Source organism: Brassica oleracea, chromosome C4 (assembly GCF_000695525.1).
Source record: "Brassica oleracea var. oleracea cultivar TO1000 chromosome C4, BOL, whole genome shotgun sequence".
Taxonomy (NCBI): domain Eukaryota; kingdom Viridiplantae; phylum Streptophyta; class Magnoliopsida; order Brassicales; family Brassicaceae; genus Brassica; species Brassica oleracea.
This window is the reverse complement of record NC_027751.1, coordinates 11,052,550-11,076,190: the sequence shown is the minus strand read 5'-3', so window position 1 is coordinate 11,076,190 and position 23,641 is coordinate 11,052,550. Positions and strand designations below refer to the sequence as shown.

Sequence of the window (23,641 nt, the reverse complement as noted above, 5' to 3'; positions counted from 1 at the left end):
AAAACATCGAGGAAACGAAGCTGGTTAAAAAATTTCTCTCATCCCTACCGCGAAAGAAATATATACATATAGTTGCTTCCCTAGAACAGGTTTTGGATCTTAAAACTACTAGCTTTGAGGACATTATCGGGAGGTTAAAAGCTTATGAAGAAAGAGTATGTGAAGAAGAGGAGGAAGATGTTCAAGAAAATCAATCGAAATTGATGTATGCCAATATGGAGATGTCGCAATCACAGCACAACCGTGACTACCAAGGAGATTATAGAAACAGAGGTCGAGGTGGACGTTTCTATAATAGAGGAGGACGAGGACGAGGCAGATCATATAGAGACCTTGACATGTCGAAGATTACTTGTTTTCGATGTGATAAAAATGGGCACTTTGCGTCAAGCTGCCCGGACAGGTTACTAAAACTACAAGAGGCGTATGAAAATAAGAACGATGATACACATGAGGCTGATGCATTGATGGTGCACGAAGTTGTATATCTCAACGAAAGAAACGTGAAGCCAAAAGAGTTCGAAGCATGCTCGAATGGAAACAACGTATGGTACTTGGATAATGGCGCAAGTAATCATATGATAGGGAATCGACACTACTTCAAATCTCTTGATGAAACCATCACAGGTAAAGTACGCTTCGGTGATGACTCTAGAATCGACATTAAAGGAAAAGGTTCGATTTTGTTCTGCTGCAAGAATGGAAACCGAAAAACCCTGGCTGATGTGTATTTCATCCCTGATCTTAAAAGTAACATTATAAGCCTTGGCCAGGCCACTGAATCAGGATGTGACGTCCGTATGAAGGAAGAATATCTCACTCTCCATGACAAGGAAGGGAACTTGATCACTAAGGCTAAACGATCGCAGAATCGTTTGTATAAGGTTATCATGGAAATCATAGAGACCGAGTGTTTTCAAGTTATCGGACAAGATGATGCAACAACGTGGCACGCACGCCTTGGACATATTGGAACAGAATCATTGAAAAGGATGGTCAAGAAGGAACTTGTTGTCGGGCTGCCGAAGCTAACGGTTGACAAAGAGACATGTACTTCGTGTTTACTTGGGAAACAAACCAGACGTCCGTTTCCACAGTCCACTACCTATCGAGCAGAGCACATCTTAGAGCTCATCCATGGTGACCTATGTGGTCCGATTTCTCCACCAACAACAGCAAGAAACAGATACATCCTTGTCATTATCGATGATCATTCAAGGTACATGTGGTCCATCCTTCTAAAAGGAAAAGGAGAAGCATTTGACAAGTTTCAAAAGTTCAAGGCGGTTGTGGAACTCGAAACAAAAGCGAAGATTAAATGTTTTCGAACCGATAGGGGAGGAGAGTTCACGTCTACAGAATTCAATGAGTTTTGTGAAAGATCAGGAATAGTGAGGCATTTGACTGCTCCATACTCTCCACAGCAAAACGGGATCGTTGAGAGAAGAAATAGAACCCTTTTGGAGATGACAAGAAGTCTATTGAAGCATGTATCTTTGCCGCTTCATCTGTGGGGAGAGGCTGTACGTCATGCGACGTATCTTATTAATCGTGTTGGTACAAAAGCTTTAACAGACCAAACTCCATACGAGGTTTTAAAGGGAAGAAAACCTAACATAGAGCACTTACGTATCTTTGGTTGCAAGTGCTATGCTAAAATAGAAAAACCCTTTCCGAAGAAATTGGATGATAGATCAAGAACCCTGATTCACCTAGGGACAGAACCGGGCTCTAAAGCCTACAAACTGTATGATCCTATCAGTCAAAGGGTGGTAGTGAGCAGGGACGTAGTTTTTGATGAAAAGAAAACATGGGAGTGGACGTCATCGAGTTCTGAAGCGCAAAGGGATGAACCAGGCACATTGACGATCACATATGGAGAATATGGAAACAGAGGGGTGAGGGAATATGAAGATAGAGATGAAACAGAAGACAAGAGTGATGAAGTCATCGAAGATCAAAGTGCAGTGCCTATCTTACCTGATAACAGTGCAGATGATACAACAGAGATGGTTGAGCTAAGAAGATCAACGAGAGTGAGTAAAAGGCCGGGTTATCTAGATGACTATGTATACTTAGCAGAGGCTGAAGGAGAACGACTTTTACTATTGATAAACGAGGAGCCGTGGGAGTTCAGTACTGCAGTAGAAGAGAAAGTGTGGAGAGATGCATGTGAAGAGGAGATATCATCAATCATCAAGAACAGAACATGGGATTTAGTAGACTTACCACCTGGAGCTAAAGCAATTGGACTCAAGTGGATCTTCAAGATCAAACGCAACTCCGATGGTACTATAAACAAACATAAATCAAGACTTGTTGCCAAAGGATTCATTCAAAGGCATGGGATCGACTTTGAAGAGGTTTTTGCTCCAGTTGCTCGAATTGAAACCGTCTGTTTCATCATTGCTCTAGCTGCATCTCACGGATGGCAAATACATCACTTAGACGTCAAGACCACGTTTCTCAATGGAGACCTGAAAGAAGATGTTTATGTCACACAGCCATCTGGAATTTGCAAGATTCTGGTTCTAATGCAGGTGAGTTTGACATGAATGCTCCCTGTTTCATATCTCTCTACACAGGAAACTGTTAGTATAAAATATTGATTATTTGAGCTAAATCTTCTTTAGTGGTCTAACGAATGTTCTAATCCTAACTCACTGTTGTAACAACTGTTTTCATCTAAATACTATGCCAAATGGTTTTGGTGTCATAGTACTACCTTCTATTCTTTGTTACTCACTTATGCTTAATAACAAGGCTGGAGAAGAACGGATTGTGAGGTATGTTAGAGATAAACTTGAAGTTAACTTGAAGCCCAAGTTAGACTAATCCTATTAGTATTAAGAAAAGGAAATATGCTATTTATGTGTTTTAGGGTTTTTGATATCTCTATATAAGAAGATGCTGAGTTGTGGCATGAACTTAGGAGTTTGATAGAGATCTTGTGAGAGCTTAAGTTTTGAGAGATTTTCTTAAGCTAATAAGAGAGTAATTCTTATTGATCTTTGAGTTCTTAAACACACTGCGATAATAAATACAACCAACAAAAACTACTATATATATGTATATATATATATCTCCTGTTTTCTAAATATTATTTCGTGTACTAGTATGTTTTCAAAATAGGAAGTATGTAAAATGTTTTGGATTTGTATCCAACATATGTATGTTGGTATGTAAAGAAAACATGTGAGCATATATATATATATTTATTTTCTGAACATACGTGAGCATATATTTCATGTACAGATTATATATAGTTTGCATTTTCAATTGATGATGATAGATTTGGAGGAAATACAATAATTCTTAAAAAAATTATTAAATAGTCTATATTTATATTCAAACTTGTTTATCAAGTTTTACATATAAAATAGGAAATTAACTTGTAAATAAATACTAACTTCCCTAAATAATTACAAGTAAAATATATTCAAAGAAATCTAATAGATGAGAATAGAACATATCTGTTTCACCTTTTCGATTTTCATTTTAGAGATTTGGTTTATAAAATATAAATCGGTGGTTGGCCACACAAAAAAAAAGTATATGTTGGTAAAAAAGTCTATCATTACTTTTACCAAAAAAAAAAGTCTATCATTACATTAATACATAGGAGAACGACCCAGCATCTTCTAAAGATTAAAGCATAAGAACATGTGGAGCATGGGGATGATGTCGAGGACATTCCTCACTGGTTAAAATAGAATAAAAACGCCAACACTAAAACATTAAGAAGAAGTGATAAAAATAGCAACAAAGAAAATAACATTGGCGCCTGTCTTGTTCCCGTTGCTTTCCCCAATCTTTATCTGTTCTCTCTCTATCTCTTTCTCTCTCTGATGCTACCCCAAGGAAGATGATAGATAGCTTGTCGGTCTATACTCTTGTTCCACCGCATGTTCTTGCTTCTCCTTGAAGCTATCGTAGGTTTCGATCATCAGCTTCCCTTTCTCGTCTCTCGATCAGGTAAATTTCTTGAGCCGAATCTGATTCAAAGGTCAAAACTTTTTACTTGGGTTTTTCACTGACACACTTGATTGAGCCGAATCTGATTCAAAGGTTAACGGTTTTTCACTGAACACTCTTGATACTTGTAAAGATCAGAACTTTCTTGTGTATTGCTATGGATGATCGATGAGTTAGGTTCGTGGAGTGATAAAGTTTGTGGCTTTACACATCTTATCGCTACTTTACTTTCAGACCGTTCAGATTCCTTTTTCAATTTATTAATAAAAAGTAACCTTTTAGCATTTATCGTCCTTTCTCGAAGATATCGAATTTATTGATTGGTGTCAATCTCATCTTGCTTCAGACTGAAGCAGTTCATGTTTTTTTTTTTTTTTTTTCTGTCGGATCGTTAGTTTGACTGCAGTCTCTTGTTTTTTTTAGGTTCATACAGATTTGTTGTTTAGGAGGATTTAGAGGATGTCTCAAAGGAGAGGAGGAGGACCTGATCCGCCTCCGCCGCAGAGGCGGATTCTGCGGACTCAAACAGCTGGCAATCTCGGTGAGGCTATGCTGGATAGTGAAGTGGTGCCATCGTCTCTTGTGGAGATTGCTCCAATTCTTCGTGTTGCTAATGAAGTAGAAGCTAGTAACCCTCGTGTTGCTTACTTATGTGAGTTGAACTAATGTAAAATTTGCTCTTCTTAAACAATCTTTAACAAAGGATGTTTCTGTCAGGTCGGTTTTATGCGTTTGAGAAGGCACACAGGCTTGATCCAACGTCAAGTGGTCGTGGTGTTCGCCAGTTTAAGACTGCGCTTCTTCAGCGGTTAGAGCGGGTGAATATCTATCATCACTTCCTTTACTACTCTGCTTGAGTTTCCTTTATTTTTTTTTTAATGAACTTCGTGTCATGTTTAGTTACCTTATTTGTTGAACTTGTGCAGGAGAATGAAACAACTCTTGCAGGAAGGCAGAAGAGTGACGCACGCGAGATGCAAAGTTTCTATCAACATTACTACAAGAAATACATCCAGGCTTTGCTTAACGCTGCTGACAAAGCTGACCGGTTTGTGTTTCATTCTGATCCGTCCTTTATCTCTTATCTTTGATGTGTGTGTGTTTTTCATTCATAATACAAAAATGGTTTTTTGCTTTGTAGTGCTCAACTTACAAAGGCATATCAAACTGCTGCCGTACTCTTTGAAGTGTTGAAGGCTGTTAATCAGACAGAAGATGTGGAAGTGGCTGACGAGGTAAATATTATATATCTATAGTATACTTATGTCCTTATTGCAGGTCTTTAGCCATGCTTTCATGAATTGGGTTACCAAATTGTTGCCTCACTTGTTTCTGTTTCATCCTTTTTTCTTGCTGGTAGATTCTGGAAGCCCACACAAAGGTTGAAGAAAAGAGCCAAATCTACGTGCCTTACAACATTCTTCCCCTTGATCCTGATAGTCAAAATCAGGCTATAATGAGATTTCCTGAGGTTTTAACCAAATAAACATTTCCATTTTTATGTTCAGTTCTGTTCTGAGTCAGAAAAATTAACACTTACACACTGTTCTACAGATACAAGCTACAGTTATCGCACTTCGTAACACTAGGGGTCTACCATGGCCAGCAGGACACAAGAAGAAACTCGACGAAGACATGCTAGACTGGCTTCAAACTATGTTTGGTTTTCAGGTGAATATCCTGTTTTTCTTTAGTTGATTGAGAATATCTCCATGTGCTTGATTGTGATCCAAACATTTAAAATGGCAGAAAGATAACGTTGCCAATCAGAGAGAGCACTTGATTTTGTTACTTGCTAATGTCCACATTCGACAGTTTCCGAGACCTGAACAACAACCAAAGGTATCTTCTCTTTTGAACTTCAGTTCACAGTTTACAATTCATGCGTCTAGTTCAGTGGTTCTCTCTATCTGCACTAATGGTTTAATTTACAACGTCTGCCTTTAGTTGGATGATCGCGCATTGACTATAGTGATGAAGAAACTTTTCAAAAACTACAAAAAGTGGTGCAAGTATTTGGGTCGGAAAAGCAGTCTCTGGTGAGGATTCTTCTTGTAACGTCTCATTTTTTTGTTTTCATTTATTTCACAGAAAAGAGAGTTTTCTACATATTCATCTCTATTGTTTCTCATTTGTAGGTTGCCGACGATTCAACAAGAGGTTCAGCAGCGGAAACTGCTTTATATGGGACTCTATCTCTTAATTTGGGGAGAGGCTGCAAACCTAAGATTCATGCCAGAATGCCTTTGCTATATATATCACCATGTATGTGTTTAGTTTCTCCCCTACTTTGTTTTCCTGAAAGTGAAACATTACATTTTGAATTTAGAGAAGATCATGTGAGTTCAGTTCTTGGTGATCTTTGCTACTAATACAGACGTGGCTATATACTAGTAAACTTCGGACTTCGGAGAGCTCAAAACATTATATAAAATAAGGATGAGGACGTAAACCATAGTTATCGTTGAGTATTAGTGAGTATGTGATATGTTCACATGGTGGAGACAGAAAGAAAATGAAACATCCAAAACTTAGTAATACATACTAAGATTTTTTCCTACTTGGGGTTAAATTTTATCTTCTGAATTCATCTAGATGGCTTTTGAGTTGTACGGGATGTTGGCTGGGAGTGTTAGTCCAACGACAGGGGAGCATATAAAACCAGCATATGGTGGTGACGATGAAGCTTTCCTGCAGAAAGTAGTGACACCTATATACAAGACTATAGCTAAGGTTGATTGCTTTGGTTCTTCAGTCTTGACCATTTGTCTTCTTTTTCTGTCTTCTCATCCATTTTTCATCATCACATTTGTGTACTGTAGGAAGCAAAGAGAAGTAGAGGAGGAAAGTCGAAGCATTCTGAGTGGAGAAACTATGACGACTTGAATGAGTACTTTTGGTACAATGCAGATGATAAATCATGTAACCTTTTATAATGTCAGGTCTTTTTTAGTTCTTCATGTTTGTATCTCCTCGTTCTTACAACTTGTAGGTCAGTTCGGTGCTTTCGATTAGGGTGGCCTATGCGAGCTGATGCTGATTTCTTTTGTCAGACAGCTGAGGAACATCGACTTGACAGAAGTGAGGTATGGGTAGCAGAAACTAGGCTCATTATCTTTTGTTGTTTTCAACTTCTTGTGTATTCTGTGTTAAAGAAACATACAAGTTAGATAGAAGTGTCCTATTGTTTTCCTCAAGTTTTGTGTATCTAGAATTCCATGGTTGGTGTTCACAATGCTACAGGACAAACCAAAGACTGGTGATCGATGGATGGGAAAAGTTAATTTTGTTGAGATACGCTCCTTCTGGCATATATTTAGAAGTTTCGATCGAATGTGGAGTTTCTATATCCTGTCTTTGCAGGTACAGCTAGTAATTTTCATTAAGTTCGGTCTCCAAACTCTTACTTTCTTGTCCTGACATGTAGTTTGATGTGTTTATGCCTTGTGTAGGCAATGATCATTATTGCTTGGAATGGATCAGGGGATTTGGGCGCCATCTTTCAGGGTGATGTCTTCCTAAAGGTTTTGAGCATCTTCATTACGGCAGCTATATTAAAGCTTGCACAAGGTAATGATTCGTCTACTTATATTTTACATATATTTCTCTGTTTCTGTTTCTGCCTTCCTTGACATGCTCTTACCTTTCTCTAAACTGGTTGCCAAAATTTCAGCTGTCCTTGATATAGCTCTGAGCTGGAAATCAAGACATAGCATGTCATTCCATGCGAAGCTCAGATTCATCTTGAAGGCAATTGCAGCTGCAGTATGGGTTGTACTCATGCCAGTAACCTACGCATACAGCTGGAGAAGCCCTTCCGGTATTGCGGAAACCATAAAGAACTGGTTGGGGGGACACAGCGGTTCCTCACCCTCCCTTTTCATTATGGTCATTCTCATCTACTTATCCCCAAACATGCTCTCTACGCTGCTCTTCGTTTTCCCATTCATCCGACGTTATCTTGAAAGGTCTGACATTAAAATAGTGATGTTGATGATGTGGTGGTCTCAGGTACTTTATTCATATATCTTTAAGTCGCTAGTTCATGAATGTTTTCTAAGAAGGTCGCTAATCTTGATTCTGTTTCTTGGTGTTGCAGCCGAGGCTATACATAGCAAGGGGTATGCATGAGAGTGCATGGTCGCTTTTTAAGTAAGACTGTAAAACTTGCATGCTAGGATTATAATTGGTTTGTCTTAAAACATACTGCCTAACGAGGTTTTGTTAATGATATTTAGGTACACGATGTACTGGGTTGTCCTTCTGATATCAAAGCTTGCATTCAGTTTTTATGCTGAGGTACTACATTTGGCGCTTATCTTGAATGTGTTTTTTCTTAATATAACAAGAACAATATGTAAGTATGTAAGGAGCATATTAAAAATGAAGACAATCTTCACTAACAGGCATTGAGATGATTCTAGTGACATTTTTATCAACCCTTAAATATATATGTTTCTCATACTTTCTATTTTTGGAGCAGATTAAACCTCTTGTCGTCCCAACCAAAGATATCATGCGAGTTCATATATCAGTCTACCGCTGGCACGAGTTTTTCCCTCATGGTAATGTTTAGTAGCATGTAGGTACAGTATTAGTTCATTGCATAATAATTTTCTATTTTTTTTCCTTTTGTTTCAGCAAAGAATAATTTGGGTGTTGTGGTGGCACTCTGGTCACCTGTCATTCTTGTGAGTTGGCCACAGCTTCCTCTAACATATGCTTCCTTTCTATATATCTATGCTAACTTTCATATACAGGTTTATTTCATGGACACCCAGATATGGTATGCAATTGTGTCAACTCTTGTTGGAGGTTTAAATGGAGCTTTTCGACGTCTTGGAGAGGTTTATATTGCAAATAGAACTTAGTTATGGCATGATGAAGTGGCATGCTGACATATCTTGAGTTCCCACAAAAATAAACAATGTCTGAGACGAAGTTTATTAAATTTGCAGATCCGAACACTGGGAATGTTGAGGTCTAGATTTCAGTCCTTACCAGGGGCCTTTAATGCTTGCTTGGTTCCAAATGAGAAAAGCGAAACTGCAAAGAAGAGAGGGATTAGGGCGACTTTCTCCCGCAAGTTCGATCAGGTCTGCTTACAAATGAAACATGACACAAACCAGTATTTATTATTAGGGTCTTATTATTATCTGTTCTCTTAATAACTTCTTTTGGATAGAGCTCCATTTTAAAGCTGTGTTATTATCTGTCACTTTCAGATTCCATCTAGTAAAGACAAGGAAGCTGCACGGTTTGCTCAGATGTGGAACAAGATCATCAGTAGTTTCCGAGAAGAGGATTTGATTAGCAACAGGTTGAGTGTGCCTTTGATTTTTCTTCCTTGTATCAATCCAAAAATGATTGCTGTTATTTAGTGAAGAGTTCAGTGATAATGTTCATTAATACGCAGGGAAATGGAACTTCTCCTTGTGCCATATTGGGCTGACCCTGATCTGGATCTTATCCGCTGGCCACCCTTTCTGCTAGCTAGTAAGGTGAGTATTTATCTTAGTCTACCAATATGATCATAAGTTTGTCTATATATTGTCATCTTGATTACTCTTGTTATTGATGTGGTAGATACCAATAGCTCTGGATATGGCGAAAGACAGCAATGGAAAAGATCGTGAACTGAAAAAGAGATTGAGTATCGACAGTTACATGACTTGTGCAGTTAGAGAGTGCTATGCCTCTTTCAGGAATCTCATAAACTTCTTGGTTGTTGGGGAACGTGAAAGACAGTGAGTTTTTATAGAGTTAAATGTGTTTAATCTCGGAAAATACATTTTACTTTTCTAATTTATTTGTCTTGTGCAGGGTCATTAACGAAATCTTTGCCAAGATTGATGAATATATAGCAAACGAAACACTGATAGAGACGCTGGACTTGAGTGCGCTTCCCGATCTGTATGGTCAGTTTGTTCGACTAATTGAATATCTGGTAAGTCTTGAAACAATACCATGTTGAATACCTCTGCAGCTTTGGCGTGAATTCAAGAAAAATAATGGAAAATTTGCAACAGATGGAAAACAAAGAGGAGGACAAGGACCAGATTGTTATTGTGTTGTTGAACATGTTAGAAGTGGTGACAAGAGACATAATGGACTACGAGGTCCCAAGGTAAAGATCGTTTTACTTTACGATTTGCTTCAATGTTGTTTGAAGCATACTCATCTAGAGTCTTCTCTCTATAGCTTGTTGGAGACAGCCCACAATGGAACTTATGTCAAGTACGATGTAATGACTCCTCTTCATCAACAGAAAAAATATTTCAGCCAACTTCGGTTCCCTGTGTACTCTCAAACTGAAGCATGGAAAGAAAAGGCAAGTTTCTCATTTATATTAATCCATTTGATCTTTTAAGTTATACTTTCGCCAGAGGACCTTCTAAGTTATCTGTTTGTTTTCCTCTTTTTCATTGTTCAGATCAAGAGGCTTCATCTTTTACTTACTGTTAAAGAGTCAGCTATGGATGTACCATCAAACTTGGAAGCTCGAAGGCGTCTTACTTTCTTTTCAAACTCTCTATTCATGGAAATGCCAGATGCACCCAAGATCCGCAACATGCTTTCTTTTTCGTATGTTCCATCCTCTTTCAACTTAAGTTTTGGCCCTATATTGCTTGTGCATGTATGAATGGATGTTCTGGATTGAGGAAGAAACTCTGTTTCGGTCATATGCTACATTTCTGTGTGTATTACAACAACTTATTGTCTATGTTTTTGATTTTCCATAGGGTCCTAACACCATACTATCAAGAGGATGTTCTTTTCTCCATTTTTGGTTTGGAGAAGCAAAACGAAGATGGAGTCTCTATTCTCTTTTACTTGCAGAAGATCTTTCCAGGTTTGTTTCCTTTTGTTCTTGTGACACTTTAATTGTAATCTGGAGTTTTATCCTGTCAATTGAGTCCGTTGTTTACCTCAGATGAGTGGACAAACTTTCTGGAGCGAATTAAATGTGGCAGCGAGGAAGAAATCAGAGCAAGAGAAGACTTGGAAGAGGAGCTTCGTCTGTGGGCATCTTACAGAGGCCAAACACTGACCAAAACTGGTACTATGTGGTCTTTTGTATTAGTTTTTTCGTCATACAAACTCTTCTTCACGTTTTAGCTCTATGATATTGTGCTTGCTATATACATGTTGTGACTGATTTTGATAAACCAGTGCGAGGCATGATGTATTACCGAAAGGCTTTGGAGCTCCAGGCCTTCCTTGATATGGCAAAGGATGAAGGTGCCTCACAAAACACTTTTATGATTAATTCCGCTAGTAGAACCTGTGAAAACATTACTGAATCTGCTTTTTGTTCTGTTTAAGAATTAATGAAAGGGTACAAGGCTCTTGAGTTAACTAGCGAAGACGCATCAAAGACCGGAAAGTCACTCTGGGCTCAGTGTCAAGCACTTGCTGATATGAAGTTCACCTTTGTGGTTTCATGCCAACAATATAGTATCCAGAAGAGATCTGGTGACCAACGTGCTAAAGACATATTGAGGCTCATGACTACGTATGTCTTTCTTCAGTTGGTTTGTTATTTTCATTCTCGGATGCATGAGTTGAATGTTCTGTTTCTTTGTGGCAGGTACCCATCTCTGCGTGTTGCTTATATCGATGAGGTTGAGCAGACACATAAAGACAGCTATAAAGGTGCAGACGACAAAATTTATTACTCAGCTCTTGTCAAAGCTGCTCCACAGACCAAACCTATGGATTCTTCAGAATCTGTGCAAACACTAGACCAGGTATAAACTTCAAAAATAAGTCTTATGTATAATGCCTATAAACACTGTAAGTATAGGGTCTAGAGTATACATTGTTGTTCTAGTTTTGGAGAATTGAGTTTATATTTCTTCCTGCAGGTTATTTACCGGATTAAGCTACCAGGACCTGCAATACTAGGAGAGGGAAAGCCGGAGAATCAGAATCATGCTATCATTTTTACTCGTGGAGAAGGTTTACAGACAATAGACATGAACCAGGATAACTACATGGAGGAAGCTTTCAAAATGAGGAACTTGCTGCAAGAGTTTCTTGAAAAGCATGGTGGCGTAAGAACCCCTACAATACTTGGACTTAGAGAGCATATTTTCACTGGAAGGTATCACAATATGATCTGTTGTACTGCCCATTTAGACAGTCACTTTGGTATTGATTCACCAATTGATTTCATACTTGTCTCGTTTATTGTGGCAGTGTTTCTTCTCTTGCATGGTTTATGTCAAATCAGGAGAACAGTTTTGTTACTATTGGACAAAGGGTGCTAGCTAGCCCCTTGAAGTAAGTTCTTTGAAATTTTGCTGAATAATATTGTGATTTGTAGTGGTTGAAGTTAACCATTTGTTTCGACTCGTCCAGGGTACGATTCCATTACGGACATCCAGATGTTTTTGATCGGCTGTTTCACCTTACTAGAGGTGGTGTCTGCAAAGCTTCTAAAGTTATCAACCTAAGTGAAGACATATTTGCAGGCACTTGCTTCAACTCCCTTCTTCTGGTGACACGTTTACTTCCTTTAATCGTTTCCTCATACCTTTACTTTTTTTCAGGTTTCAACTCTACTCTACGTGAAGGCAATGTGACTCATCATGAGTACATACAAGTTGGCAAAGGCAGAGATGTGGGACTCAACCAGATCTCAATGTTTGAGGCAAAGATAGCCAACGGAAACGGAGAGCAAACTCTAAGCCGTGACTTATACAGACTAGGACACCGATTTGATTTCTTCCGTATGCTTTCTTGCTATTTCACTACAATTGGGTTCTACTTCAGTACGATGGTACGTCAAAACTCTGCTCTACTTGATCTCACAATCAGTATATGATATATCTCAGTCTGAAACATTACTTGTGTCTTTCTTTACAGTTAACAGTGCTTACGGTTTATGTATTCCTCTATGGACGTTTGTATCTCGTCCTTAGCGGTCTCGAAGAAGGATTAAGCAACCAAAAGGCTTTCCGTTCCAACATGCCTCTTCAAGCAGCCCTCGCTTCACAATCCTTCGTGCAAATCGGTTTCTTAATGGCCTTACCTATGATGATGGAGATCGGACTCGAGAGAGGATTCCACAACGCCTTGATCGACTTCGTGCTGATGCAGCTACAACTCGCTTCAGTCTTCTTCACGTTCCAGCTCGGCACAAAAACTCATTACTACGGCAGAACGCTGTTCCACGGAGGCGCGGAGTACAGAGGCACCGGGCGTGGCTTCGTTGTGTTCCACGCCAAGTTCGCTGAAAACTACAGATTCTACTCGCGCAGCCACTTCGTGAAAGGCATTGAGCTGATGATTCTCCTGCTGGTGTATCAGATATTCGGACACGCCTACAGAGGCGTGGTCACGTATATTCTGATCACAGTTTCGATATGGTTCATGGTGGTGACGTGGCTGTTTGCTCCGTTCTTGTTCAACCCGTCCGGTTTCGAGTGGCAGAAGATTGTGGATGATTGGACGGACTGGAACAAGTGGATATATAACCGAGGAGGAATCGGTGTTCCTCCAGAGAAGAGCTGGGAGTCTTGGTGGGAGAAGGAGATTGGGCATCTTAGGCACTCGGGAAAGCGCGGTATCATCCTGGAGATTGTTTTGGCTTTGCGGTTCTTTATCTTTCAGTATGGGCTTGTGTACCAGCTCAGCACTTTTAAACAGGAGAATCAAAGTTTGTGGGTGAGAGAAACATATCTCATGCTACATTGAATCTTCTTGTTTGTCATAAACTAAGTTTTCGATGTTTTGGCAGATATATGGAGCTTCATGGTTTGTGATCTTGTTCATTTTACTCATTGTGAAGGTATGGTAACATTCATTTTATATATAATCGGTTTAAGCTGAATCTAATGGTTACTAAATCGAAAGCAAACCGATCACAGGGTTTGGGTATGGGAAGGAGACGGTTCAGCACAAACTTCCAGCTACTCTTCAGGATCATCAAGGGTCTTGTGTTCCTCACGTTCCTTGCAATCCTCATTACTTTCATAGCTCTTCGTCTCTTAACACCTAAAGACATCCTCCTTTGCATGCTCGCTTTCATGCCAACCGGTTGGGGAATGTTACTTGTAAGTTTCTCCATCAAACTCCTCCACTGGTAATGGATCTTTAATTAATTTAAAACATTCGTTTTTTATCCACAGATTGCACAAGCGTGTAAGCCTCTGATTCAACGGCTAGGGATATGGTCATCGGTTCGGACGCTGGCGCGAGGCTATGAGATTCTGATGGGTTTGCTTTTGTTCACTCCGGTAGCTTTCTTGGCTTGGTTCCCGTTCGTGTCTGAGTTTCAGACAAGAATGCTCTTTAACCAAGCGTTTAGTAGAGGTTTGCAGATCTCGCGTATCCTTGGTGGTCAAAGAAAAGACCGATCTTCCAAGAACAAAGAGTGAAAAACTAAAATCATTATTAGCAAAAAAACTTGTGTGTATATAATATTTGCTATGTAGATTAGATTCAACCATAAGTAATGCCAGTTACATATTCGCTATTACTTTCTTGCCAAGTAATCTACAATTCTTCCGTTTGTTTCTGTTTTGGTATATGAGAGTTAGGTGAAAATCATTATATCAAGTCGTTCTCATTTCCAGCTAGAGTTGCAATTATTTGCAGTTAAAAAGACCTCAACCATTCTGTTGCCAATTCTTGCTTTTCATATATGGAGAAGGCTTCATCCTTGTCTTGAAATCTTCTTGGTAATTTAATATTAATTTCCTCATTTGACTTCCATTATCAAATTCAGACATTGAATGAGTAAGAATAGTCAGAGCTGTAATATGTTGGTGGATCTGACTCAGAATGCAATTCTGGTGAGTCTTTTAACTCAGAATGGGTCTTCACGAAGATCTAGTCTTCCAAAACTAACTATAACTTAATTAGGACCAAAGGAGCTCGAAAGTTATATACTTTGGTCTAACTGCACGGATATAGATGGATGTTTGGTATTGGACGTGTGGCGGTGAATGGAATACATTTTGGAACTTAGTTGAGTTAGTGGCCACTCTGGTCCAGATTCTTGCAGCCTTGGTTGTTCGGAGTCTGACTGTGGCAAAAGACGAACACCCACAAACACCTTTGTTGATATGGGTCATCGGTTATACTTGTGCCTGCATAGCTACAGTCCCAAACAAGTTTTATAAAAAAAAATTATCTCATAGTTTTTTTTTTCTCAAAACACTTTTGAGTGATCACTTGATCAACATTTTGATCACACCTTTGAGATTTTTTTCATTCATTTACCTTTGAGAATTTTTCCATTCAAGCTCAGATTTTTTTTCTGAATTATTCTCGATTATTGTACTAATTTTTGTTATTATGTATTTTTTAAACCTATGTTTTAAATGTTATATTTTTATATGTTTTATTTCATAAATAATTTTTTTTATTAAAATAAATAATTTGTTTTAAGAACCCCTAATTAAGAAACTCCCATTGGACCGCTCAAAATGAGAGTTTCTTAACTAGAGTTCTTAATCCCACTTAAGTACATTTAAAATATTAAATAATCATTAAGAAACCCACTTAAGGATCATGAGATAATCATGCTCTAATAATAGTTTCGATTACAAGAAAGAAAGATAATATTTACGCTAAAATATAAATTTCGGGTTTTCGGGCCGGCCCTAGCCCAAACGGACTTAAGCCCAAAATACCAAAAGCCCAAATGGGCTTAGCCCGAAAGGCCTAATTTTTTTGGGTTTATAAAGCTAAGCCCAAGCCCGGTAATTTTTAGGGCTGGGCGGGCTCGGGCTACGGGTTTCGGCCCTAATTGACATGTCTAGTCCCTATCATGTCTTGGCGTTTTCACACTTATATTCATCAAGATCCCTCTCTATCTACCCCATATATTATTGCACTAGCTGCAGATGAAGAAAATAACATTCAAGATTCTGGGGATGAATACTCAAGGGAAAGGTAGAATTAAAACTCTCTTCTTCTTATCTTAGCCACTGGACCACTGCTCCTCGGTCATATACTTGTCTTCTCTTTGGCATTTAATGTGTTTGATTAGCTAAAAGAGACTCTATAATGTTTTATTGGCTGCAGAATCAATAGGGTGATGGACTTTTTCAAGACGGCATCTGAATGTTTCTTCGTGGGATGGTTTTGGGGATATGTATTGTTTTTTCTTGACAATTCATCTCAGGATTATGGTTCTATACTGTACCGGTGAGCATCCCCAATATATACGATCATTTCTTAAAAACAGAGTTGATTTAACAAATACATATATTTATCTACCCTTAATTTTGTTTCCTAATTGTCTCTTGCAGGTTAAGTATGGGGTTCTTTGCTTTCAGCTGCATTAGATATGTGATTTCTATTGTAACAAGCATTATTTTTCCTTTTGTATTATGTGGTTTCTTGGTTCAAATAGCATGTTATGCGTGCATCATCAGACCATTTGAATTATATTCTGAACGGAAAGGTGAAGATATTGTAAGTAATAATTATCATGGTTTAGATTCTGAATGGGAAAGCGACGGTGAAGATATTGTGAGTAATAATTATCATATCACTTTAAATTTCCATTTCAAATTCATATCACCAATTTGGGTTTTGGTTGACTTCGACTCTACGTTTGTCTGCAGAGCTGTTGTTGCATATGCTTGGGGAAATATGGAGACAAGGATGAACAAATAAGGAAACTTGAATGCTTGCACGTATTTCATCCGGAGTGTATAGAAATGTGGCTGAGAATCAAACCCTCATGTCCCCTCTGTTTATCAAAGATCAATATGTCCTCAGCACTTTAGATACTTTTTCTTTTTTTTTTTGAACTTCGGCTTTCATTAATAAACAAGAAGAAAAAAGAAGAGATTACAAGCCTTATGATCGGCTATGGTCTAAGGGCCTAGCCCATTACAAAAGATGTTAAAGAAGAACCTTAATTGAAACGAGCCCAAAAGAGAGATAGGAAAAGCCCATGGTAAAAGAGCAAAGCGTGGCCCAAGCGTTGTGTAATTTCTGGAAAAAATTACGAGAGATAGTGCGAGGAGTAGCGGAGAAGTCGAAAGAGACTGGGAGATCAGGCGATCCATTGCTGATACTTGTGTATAGACTTTGGACACTTCTGTATACTTGTGTATAGACTTTGGACATGTTTACAAATAAATCGCTTCACTAACGGAACTATTGTATCATAAATTTCAACAGATAATCTGTCAATATGCGTACATGTATAAGTTGAAAAAGTTGAATAATTTTTAAGGGGAAAATAGAAGGTCCAACATGAATTGCAAGAAATTGGTCAATTCCAACCTCAGCAGTTTCCGTGGTTCCAATCCAAATATCCATTCATGATTCATCGATATCAGGTAGGGAAAAAATATACCTCAATTAACCGGGCCTCGTGGTCTGGTGGTAAAGGAACCTCGGCTGAGGTGTTCGCCATCACGACTTCGAGCTCCGGCTACAGCGGATTTAACATCCCTTCCGTTGGGGCGCTGGACCCCCTACGGAGATAGTTGGGAATGTGGCTGCCCAGATACCAGAGTTATCAAAAAAAAAAAAATATACCTCAATTTAGTAATAATTTGCATAACATATATCAACTCATAAAATTTTGAATTTACATACATTGATCAACGTTTGATGACTTATGCTGATAATTTTGTGAATTAGCCGTTTGTGAATCGTGAGATGGCGGTCATGTGTTGGTGAATCAGCAAAAATAAAGGCAAATTTTAATTTCAACGCATCGCCATTATTCCGATCCATTCATCACATATGCAAAATTTATACTTTCAACTAGTAATAATTTGAATTAAATATCTAAACACATTAAATTTGATATTCACATTACATTAACCAGCGTTAAACTGAAACCCCGTGAGTTAGTCGTGCGTGGTTGTGGTTGTGGTTGTCTAGTTGATGACTTGACCATTGACGTGGGTGAAACAACAAAAATGAAATTTACAAAGTCTAAAAGTTCAACGGGGTTTCGACGGGCAAAATTTCAGTAATTTCATCACATCTTTATAACATCTTTGGCCTTTATTTATGAACAACGTAAAACATCATTACAAACCAACTATTAACCCATTGTTAATACCTTCATATCATACACATTTTTGGTCTTTTTGATTATATTATGGATATTGTTGCATAAAGAAATGAAGTTAGTAGACAGGACTAGCAACAGGAGTGAATTCGATCAACTTCTTAGAAAAAAGCCATGGTTGAATAACTATAACTGAATCAAACATCCTGCTCGTGCCATCGGGTTGAGTCACTGCAATCCTTAGATAGTATTTGGTACCAGCCACGACCTGTTTCTGAGCCGACTCAACTCGGCTAAATTTCAACGGACTCAACACTGCCGTGTCCGTTCTTGCATTAGTTGCATCGTTACCTTGCTTGCTCTGTTGTTGTAAATTGAATTGTTTCACGCAGTACCTGTAATCATAGAGTCACATCACATTTCTATTTCCAGTATAAAACGACATATGGTTGGTGGATGTATCAGTTATAATGTATCATGTATGATGTATGCATATATATATACCTTCCAAGTTCTTGAATTTCCATGTTCGTTCGAACGTTCCCAACATCTGACCTCCCTCCGAGAACGGTGGACTTAGCCGATGGAGTCACGACGGCGATCACCAGAAACCCTAACAATGACAATCTAATAAGAGAAACTTTTGACATTTTGCTTCTAACTTTTTCTTCTTTCTCCTTCGGCTTAAATTTGATTCTTTTGTTGTTTATATAGAGAGTTTTGGGTTTGGGTTTGTTGGTGTTGTGTTTGGGTGTACGTGAATGTGTCCCATGCTATGGGCACCTTCCGGGTTTCGCATCTTTTAAGTTACATTCAGCGACACGTGAAGTGAGACCTACCATTTTAACGTATATGACATGCTCGGATCAACTTGTTTTTCCTTTATTAACGATACTAGAGATTTTCTTTTGGAAAAATATATTTGTATTTAATATATGTACGGCATATATATTTCGGTCAATTTACAAAATTATAAATTGAACTTGATTGGTTTAAAATTTATTTTTTTGCCTTTTCAATATCTAAAAATAGATATGAGATATGGGATGGTGGAGGAAAAGATAAATGAATAGAGTTAATTAAGAAATGTTGCCTCCGCTCATGTCAAAGCGTTGGAGACGCTAATGGCAGATACCTCATCGATTGCCCAAGTACGATAATAAACAACACTAAGGAGACTATGCAATGCATGGATTATTTCAAGATTTGTTTACTGCTGATATGTGAGTTTTCTATCCATATCATCCCTGCTAATATATCATCGTGCGAAGTCCATAAATTCAATTAGGAATATACCTAAAAACTTAATACCATTTGAATTTGTTGTAGGAATAGAAAAGGTAAAATGGAAGGAATCATTCACAAAGTGAGTATGGAGAAAGTGTAGAATCTGGGAGTTGTGTTCATGCCTTTGAAATGAAGCTTTAGAGACACTTATCATTAGCCTCAAGGAAAACTGTCTCTTCTGAGAATATGATCATGTTGATATATGTATTTATATTTTATTTTATTGTATTATATTTATTAGTGTTACTCAATGTATTTAAGTTGGGAAAATCTATTATAAGCAAATGTAATAGGTTTATTACGAATGTGAAAATTAATGGTCTATGTGGCTTGTCGATTTATGTTGTTAATTTGCTTTACGGTAGACATAATAATCTGGAGGAAAGTACTGATGAGGCTATCTTTTTGTAAACTTTTAAAAAACTTATATAATTCTTTTAAAGAATGATATGGTTGATTGAAGCTTGATTTCTTTTTGTTGAATATTTGGCTGATTCAAGAGTTTTTTCTTTAAAATATTTTTGGTTATTTATTTTTATATTAATTTAATTTATTCTGTCATTTTATTATGTATTTACATGCAATATCTTTAATTTTTTATCATTTACTTTTAGTGCAATTGATGTATTGTTAAACAAAATAATAAAAAAACCAAATCGTCTTTGGCCTAGTGATAAAAGGATTTCAGCTAGAATTTGTATTTTGGATTCGAGTAGCATTGGCCACCTAACCGCGTTTTAAATGAATTTAATTGTCCACGCGTATCCAGATGCTAGGTTTCCTGGTATTAGTATTTGGGTCCAAAAAAAAATTTAGAATCCCCATGGTTATTAAAAAGTGTATTGTTTATTATTTGACTAAAGCTTTTCTATTTACTTATATTGACATTTTAGAAGACCTTTGAATAAATTCGTGTATCTTATTTGCTTTTTAGTTTAACCATATTTTCTTCTTTCTAATCAGAGTTTTATTATATTGATATATTTTATTTTTACCTTTTCGAGTAATTTTATATTTGGTTTAGCCTATATGGATTATATATATATGAATCTACCATTGCAAATATATATGTAATATAATCCCAAACAAAACTATCACTCCATTGATTATATTGATGTAGCATCTTATCTGCTATTGGCCCGCATCAAAGGAAAGAAAAATACAGGTTAATCAACACTTTGTATGGTATAATAATAGAAATTATTAAATATGTTATATAGGGCTGTTCAATATGGCAAAACCGAACCGAACCGAACCAAACCGAAATAGATAATATGGTTTGGATTTGGTAAATACCATACAAACCGAATGGATATGATTTTTAAAAAACCGTAGGATTTGGATATGGTTCGGTATATAACCGATAAAACCGAATAAACCGAATAAAACCGATCAAAAAATAGAAACATGTAAATATGTATATATTTTATAACGACGTATGAAAATCATAAGTTAATATTTTTGATAATAACTATTACCATATTTTTTACACTAATAAAAAAGTCATGATTTGTAAAACACTTGAACTATAATTAAATAACAATTCATCGCGAACACATGATAGAAATTTTTTTATTTTTGTTCTTTTATTTGAACTTATAATATTTTTTAATAAATGAATGTGTTGACAACATGACTCTAAAATTCATATAATTTGATCTCAAAATAAAGAATTATGTTTTTTGGTATAAAACCGAATAAACCGAAATCGACGGTTTATAAACCGAACCGAACCGAAGTAAATATGGATTTAGAATGGTAGTTGTATTTTACTAACCGAAATACCGAAAAACCGAAAAAACCGAACCGAAACCGAACCGATATCCGGATTGAACACCCTTTATATAATATTTTGTTGAAATATAATATATATATATATATATATATATATATATATAGTATTAATATTAGGCTGGTGCTTTATTTATAATTTTGTATATTAATATAACACAAATGATTACAAAACTCGTGTGTTTTAAAGTATCTGATATTTATACTAAACAATTTATACATACAAAGAGGATTATGATGTGCTATGTGATTGAGAGAACGAAGAACAACACAAAATCTTTTTACCGGTAACATTTTTGAGCCCCACCATTTGATATTGTTTCTCACATTCCGGAATGATTAAGAGTAGCACCATAGCTTCTGCCTCTAAAGCCGATCATGTTTTCCCCTGAGAGCTACGCCAAGATGACCACGTAAAATCCATCCACCAGTTATTTTGGAAGTAGCATCATAGTTGCACTCCACCATACCTTCAGTTTCAAGGGCTGCAGGCAAAATACTTGTGCAGCCCTTATATTATTCACATTCCGAATCTATCACCAAACAGATTGTAAGATACAATACCTCTTTCTCCTTTCCAGTTCTCAAAAATGACTGATTAAAAGCCCAAGAAGCTCCTCCCGAAATCACATTTGCATTGCCTAGATAGGAAATCAATCCATTTACCTTCTTTAGCGGATCTTTGTCAACGTCGATCTCAGAAACATGTTCAAAACCAAACCCGAACCCGTAGCAAGTAGATTCATGTAGCCACAATGAAAAATAAAGCTTGTTCCATCAGCCAATGCAAAGATTGTGTTTAATTTTATGAAATGAAGCTTGTACCTCATTTGTTAAATCCTTCTTCAGCGTTCTCGCTTCTGCAACCTATAACTCCCATCCGCCACTACCCCCAAGATGTTAAATTTTGGAATTGTACTTGTTCAATTTGTTGGTGACCTCAACATACATGAACCTAAATCTACTGTGCTCTGAACAACAATAGAACTATTTCTAGCATTCTCCTGCGTCAGTACAATTTCACAGCAGCTTGTTAGAAGTCATCAAAGAGGCATTTAATACAAATCACAAAACATTAACAATTCAAAATTATTTATTACAGCTTAGTCTAGAGCTTCGATCTGCACTCTGGGAACATAGAATCGGCTGTCTTAAACTTCACAGCTCTACGATCATAACTTACAGTGTTTTAAGATAGCAGAGGAAGAAGAAACTGTTAGAGATATGGTTGTGTCTCCATATATTCTGTAGTCAAAATGACGATCCCCTATTTTAGGAAGCTTTGTTATTAGTTAATGTCTAAGGCTCTTGTATATAAGGTCTATTGTATTGTACATTACTTACACGATCAATACAGATCTTTACAGAAACAAAATGTAAGAACGTACCATGATCCGAGCCGCCGGTGAGAAAGATGTCGCGTCCCTGAAGAATAATATCAGACGATCAGAGCTGATTAAACAATTTAATTGGCAAAAAAATGTTGTGTCAGAATCAGGCACAAGCCACACGCGGCACACCTCTGTTATGTCAATAATATTAGAAGTCATCTTAGCCTATACTGGAACAATGGCTTTAGCATTAATCCATCCGCAAACCTCCTCCAGAAGCGCACAACTTGTCCAACAGCTGTTTTGATTCTGCGCTTTAGCATACAATATAAGTGATGAAGTAACCTCTCAATTCCAAGTACATTAAGTCAACATACACAAAAAGATTCAATTATCTAAAACTGAGAAAATCTTACCGTTTTGGCGAGGGTAGATCCGTCCCGATGACGAAAGGATAAGGGTTTCAAGCCGTTTATGGTGACACTCGGATCAGACTCTGTGTCGGCGGCAGAAGATGAAAAGACGTTTAGATCAACTCTAGTCATTTCGATGGCTTCAGCAGATTTTATGGCTATAGCTTATTTTCTTTTTTTTTTTCTGCTGAGGGTGGAGATTTTGGTTTGATGTAAGATTTAACGAAACAATCTATATAGGAGGGAGGAGACAGATAGGAAGTTGGAACGAAACCATCTCCGAGGAAGATAAGGAGTAATGACCAGCTCTGAATGATTGATAGTGGGGTGGTGATAAATACTGATTAGAAACGGTGAGTTGCATTGATCTGAACGGTGAAGACGAAGTGGAAGAGAGGGAGACGACAATCGTGTGAGTGTACGATGAAGATTAAGTTTTCATAGTTGGGTTTGTTAGTGTTGGCCTATATTGATTTTGTCGAAGCCCACATGAATGACCCAAGTCTAACATGTCAAAAGAGAAAGTTAATATTATGTAGCAGTATGGTGGTTCTTCATTGGTTAATCTGCATACGTGGACAGTCTCAATGCTCTAGCTCAATAACTTTTAGTATTGTACGGTATTTTTAGAATACTCTTGTGATTTGTGAAATAAAAGGGATATTTTAACAGTTTTTTTTGTTTTGATGACCGTGGGGTTTCCAGGCGGTAAGTCCAGACTAATCCCCACGAGGTCTTCCATCCGGGCACGCACGGTTATAGGCGGGAAGGTGGCCAAGGCGACTCGAACCTAGAGCGGGCACTCCAGCCGGAGTTCCAATACCACTAGACCAAGAGCTCTTGGTTGA

At 37.5% G+C, this 23,641-nt stretch overlaps 3 protein-coding genes and 1 long non-coding RNA gene across 5 annotated transcripts; 2 read left to right on the top strand and 2 right to left on the bottom strand.

Annotated features, from left to right (window-relative positions):
• Positions 1-3,672: 3,672 nt before the first annotated feature.
• Positions 3,673-14,500, top strand: LOC106341718 (callose synthase 2). 2 transcript variants are annotated; one of them, XM_013780415.1, is made up of 42 exons: positions 3,673-3,975; positions 4,409-4,627; positions 4,693-4,793; positions 4,902-5,023; positions 5,117-5,210; positions 5,336-5,446; positions 5,530-5,646; positions 5,725-5,817; positions 5,923-6,014; positions 6,114-6,240; positions 6,571-6,708; positions 6,798-6,874; positions 6,968-7,061; positions 7,219-7,338; positions 7,428-7,545; positions 7,649-7,986; positions 8,075-8,127; positions 8,214-8,274; positions 8,459-8,540; positions 8,617-8,666; positions 8,736-8,822; positions 8,934-9,071; positions 9,201-9,295; positions 9,392-9,476; positions 9,562-9,722; positions 9,799-9,922; positions 10,005-10,102; positions 10,177-10,306; positions 10,409-10,560; positions 10,719-10,828; positions 10,910-11,035; positions 11,149-11,217; positions 11,302-11,491; positions 11,567-11,726; positions 11,844-12,082; positions 12,178-12,261; positions 12,340-12,452; positions 12,531-12,760; positions 12,847-13,647; positions 13,721-13,771; positions 13,851-14,036; positions 14,112-14,500. In XM_013780415.1, the coding sequence occupies exons 2-42, from the start codon at positions 4,435-4,437 to the stop codon at positions 14,358-14,360; spliced, it is 5,859 nt and encodes a 1,952-aa protein (XP_013635869.1). In that variant the 5' UTR covers positions 3,673-3,975; positions 4,409-4,434; the 3' UTR covers positions 14,361-14,500. The 2 variants fall into 2 exon arrangements, with proteins under 2 accessions (XP_013635869.1, XP_013635868.1); XM_013780414.1 differs by having other exon boundaries at positions 4,399-4,627.
• Positions 14,501-15,814: 1,314 nt separating this feature from the next.
• On the top strand, positions 15,815-16,769 carry LOC106341367 (E3 ubiquitin-protein ligase At1g12760-like). The gene is made up of 4 exons (XM_013780146.1): positions 15,815-15,882; positions 16,015-16,137; positions 16,242-16,464; positions 16,560-16,769. The coding sequence occupies exons 2-4, from the start codon at positions 16,028-16,030 to the stop codon at positions 16,722-16,724; spliced, it is 498 nt and encodes a 165-aa protein (XP_013635600.1). The 5' UTR covers positions 15,815-15,882; positions 16,015-16,027; the 3' UTR covers positions 16,725-16,769.
• A 1,174-nt stretch (positions 16,770-17,943) lies between these two features.
• Positions 17,944-18,647, bottom strand: LOC106340619 (cysteine proteinase inhibitor 2-like). Its single transcript, XM_013779465.1, has 2 exons — positions 18,476-18,647; positions 17,944-18,366 (listed from the first exon to the last, which is right to left on the bottom strand). The coding sequence occupies exons 1-2, from the start codon at positions 18,619-18,621 to the stop codon at positions 18,090-18,092; spliced, it is 423 nt and encodes a 140-aa protein (XP_013634919.1). The 5' UTR covers positions 18,622-18,647; the 3' UTR covers positions 17,944-18,089.
• Positions 18,648-22,437: 3,790 nt separating this feature from the next.
• On the bottom strand, positions 22,438-23,145 carry LOC106340914. Its single transcript, XR_001269530.1, has 3 exons — positions 22,797-23,145; positions 22,570-22,689; positions 22,438-22,474 (listed from the first exon to the last, which is right to left on the bottom strand). It is a non-coding gene; the product is annotated as an uncharacterized LOC106340914 (long non-coding RNA).
• Between the last annotated feature and the right edge of the window lie 496 nt (positions 23,146-23,641).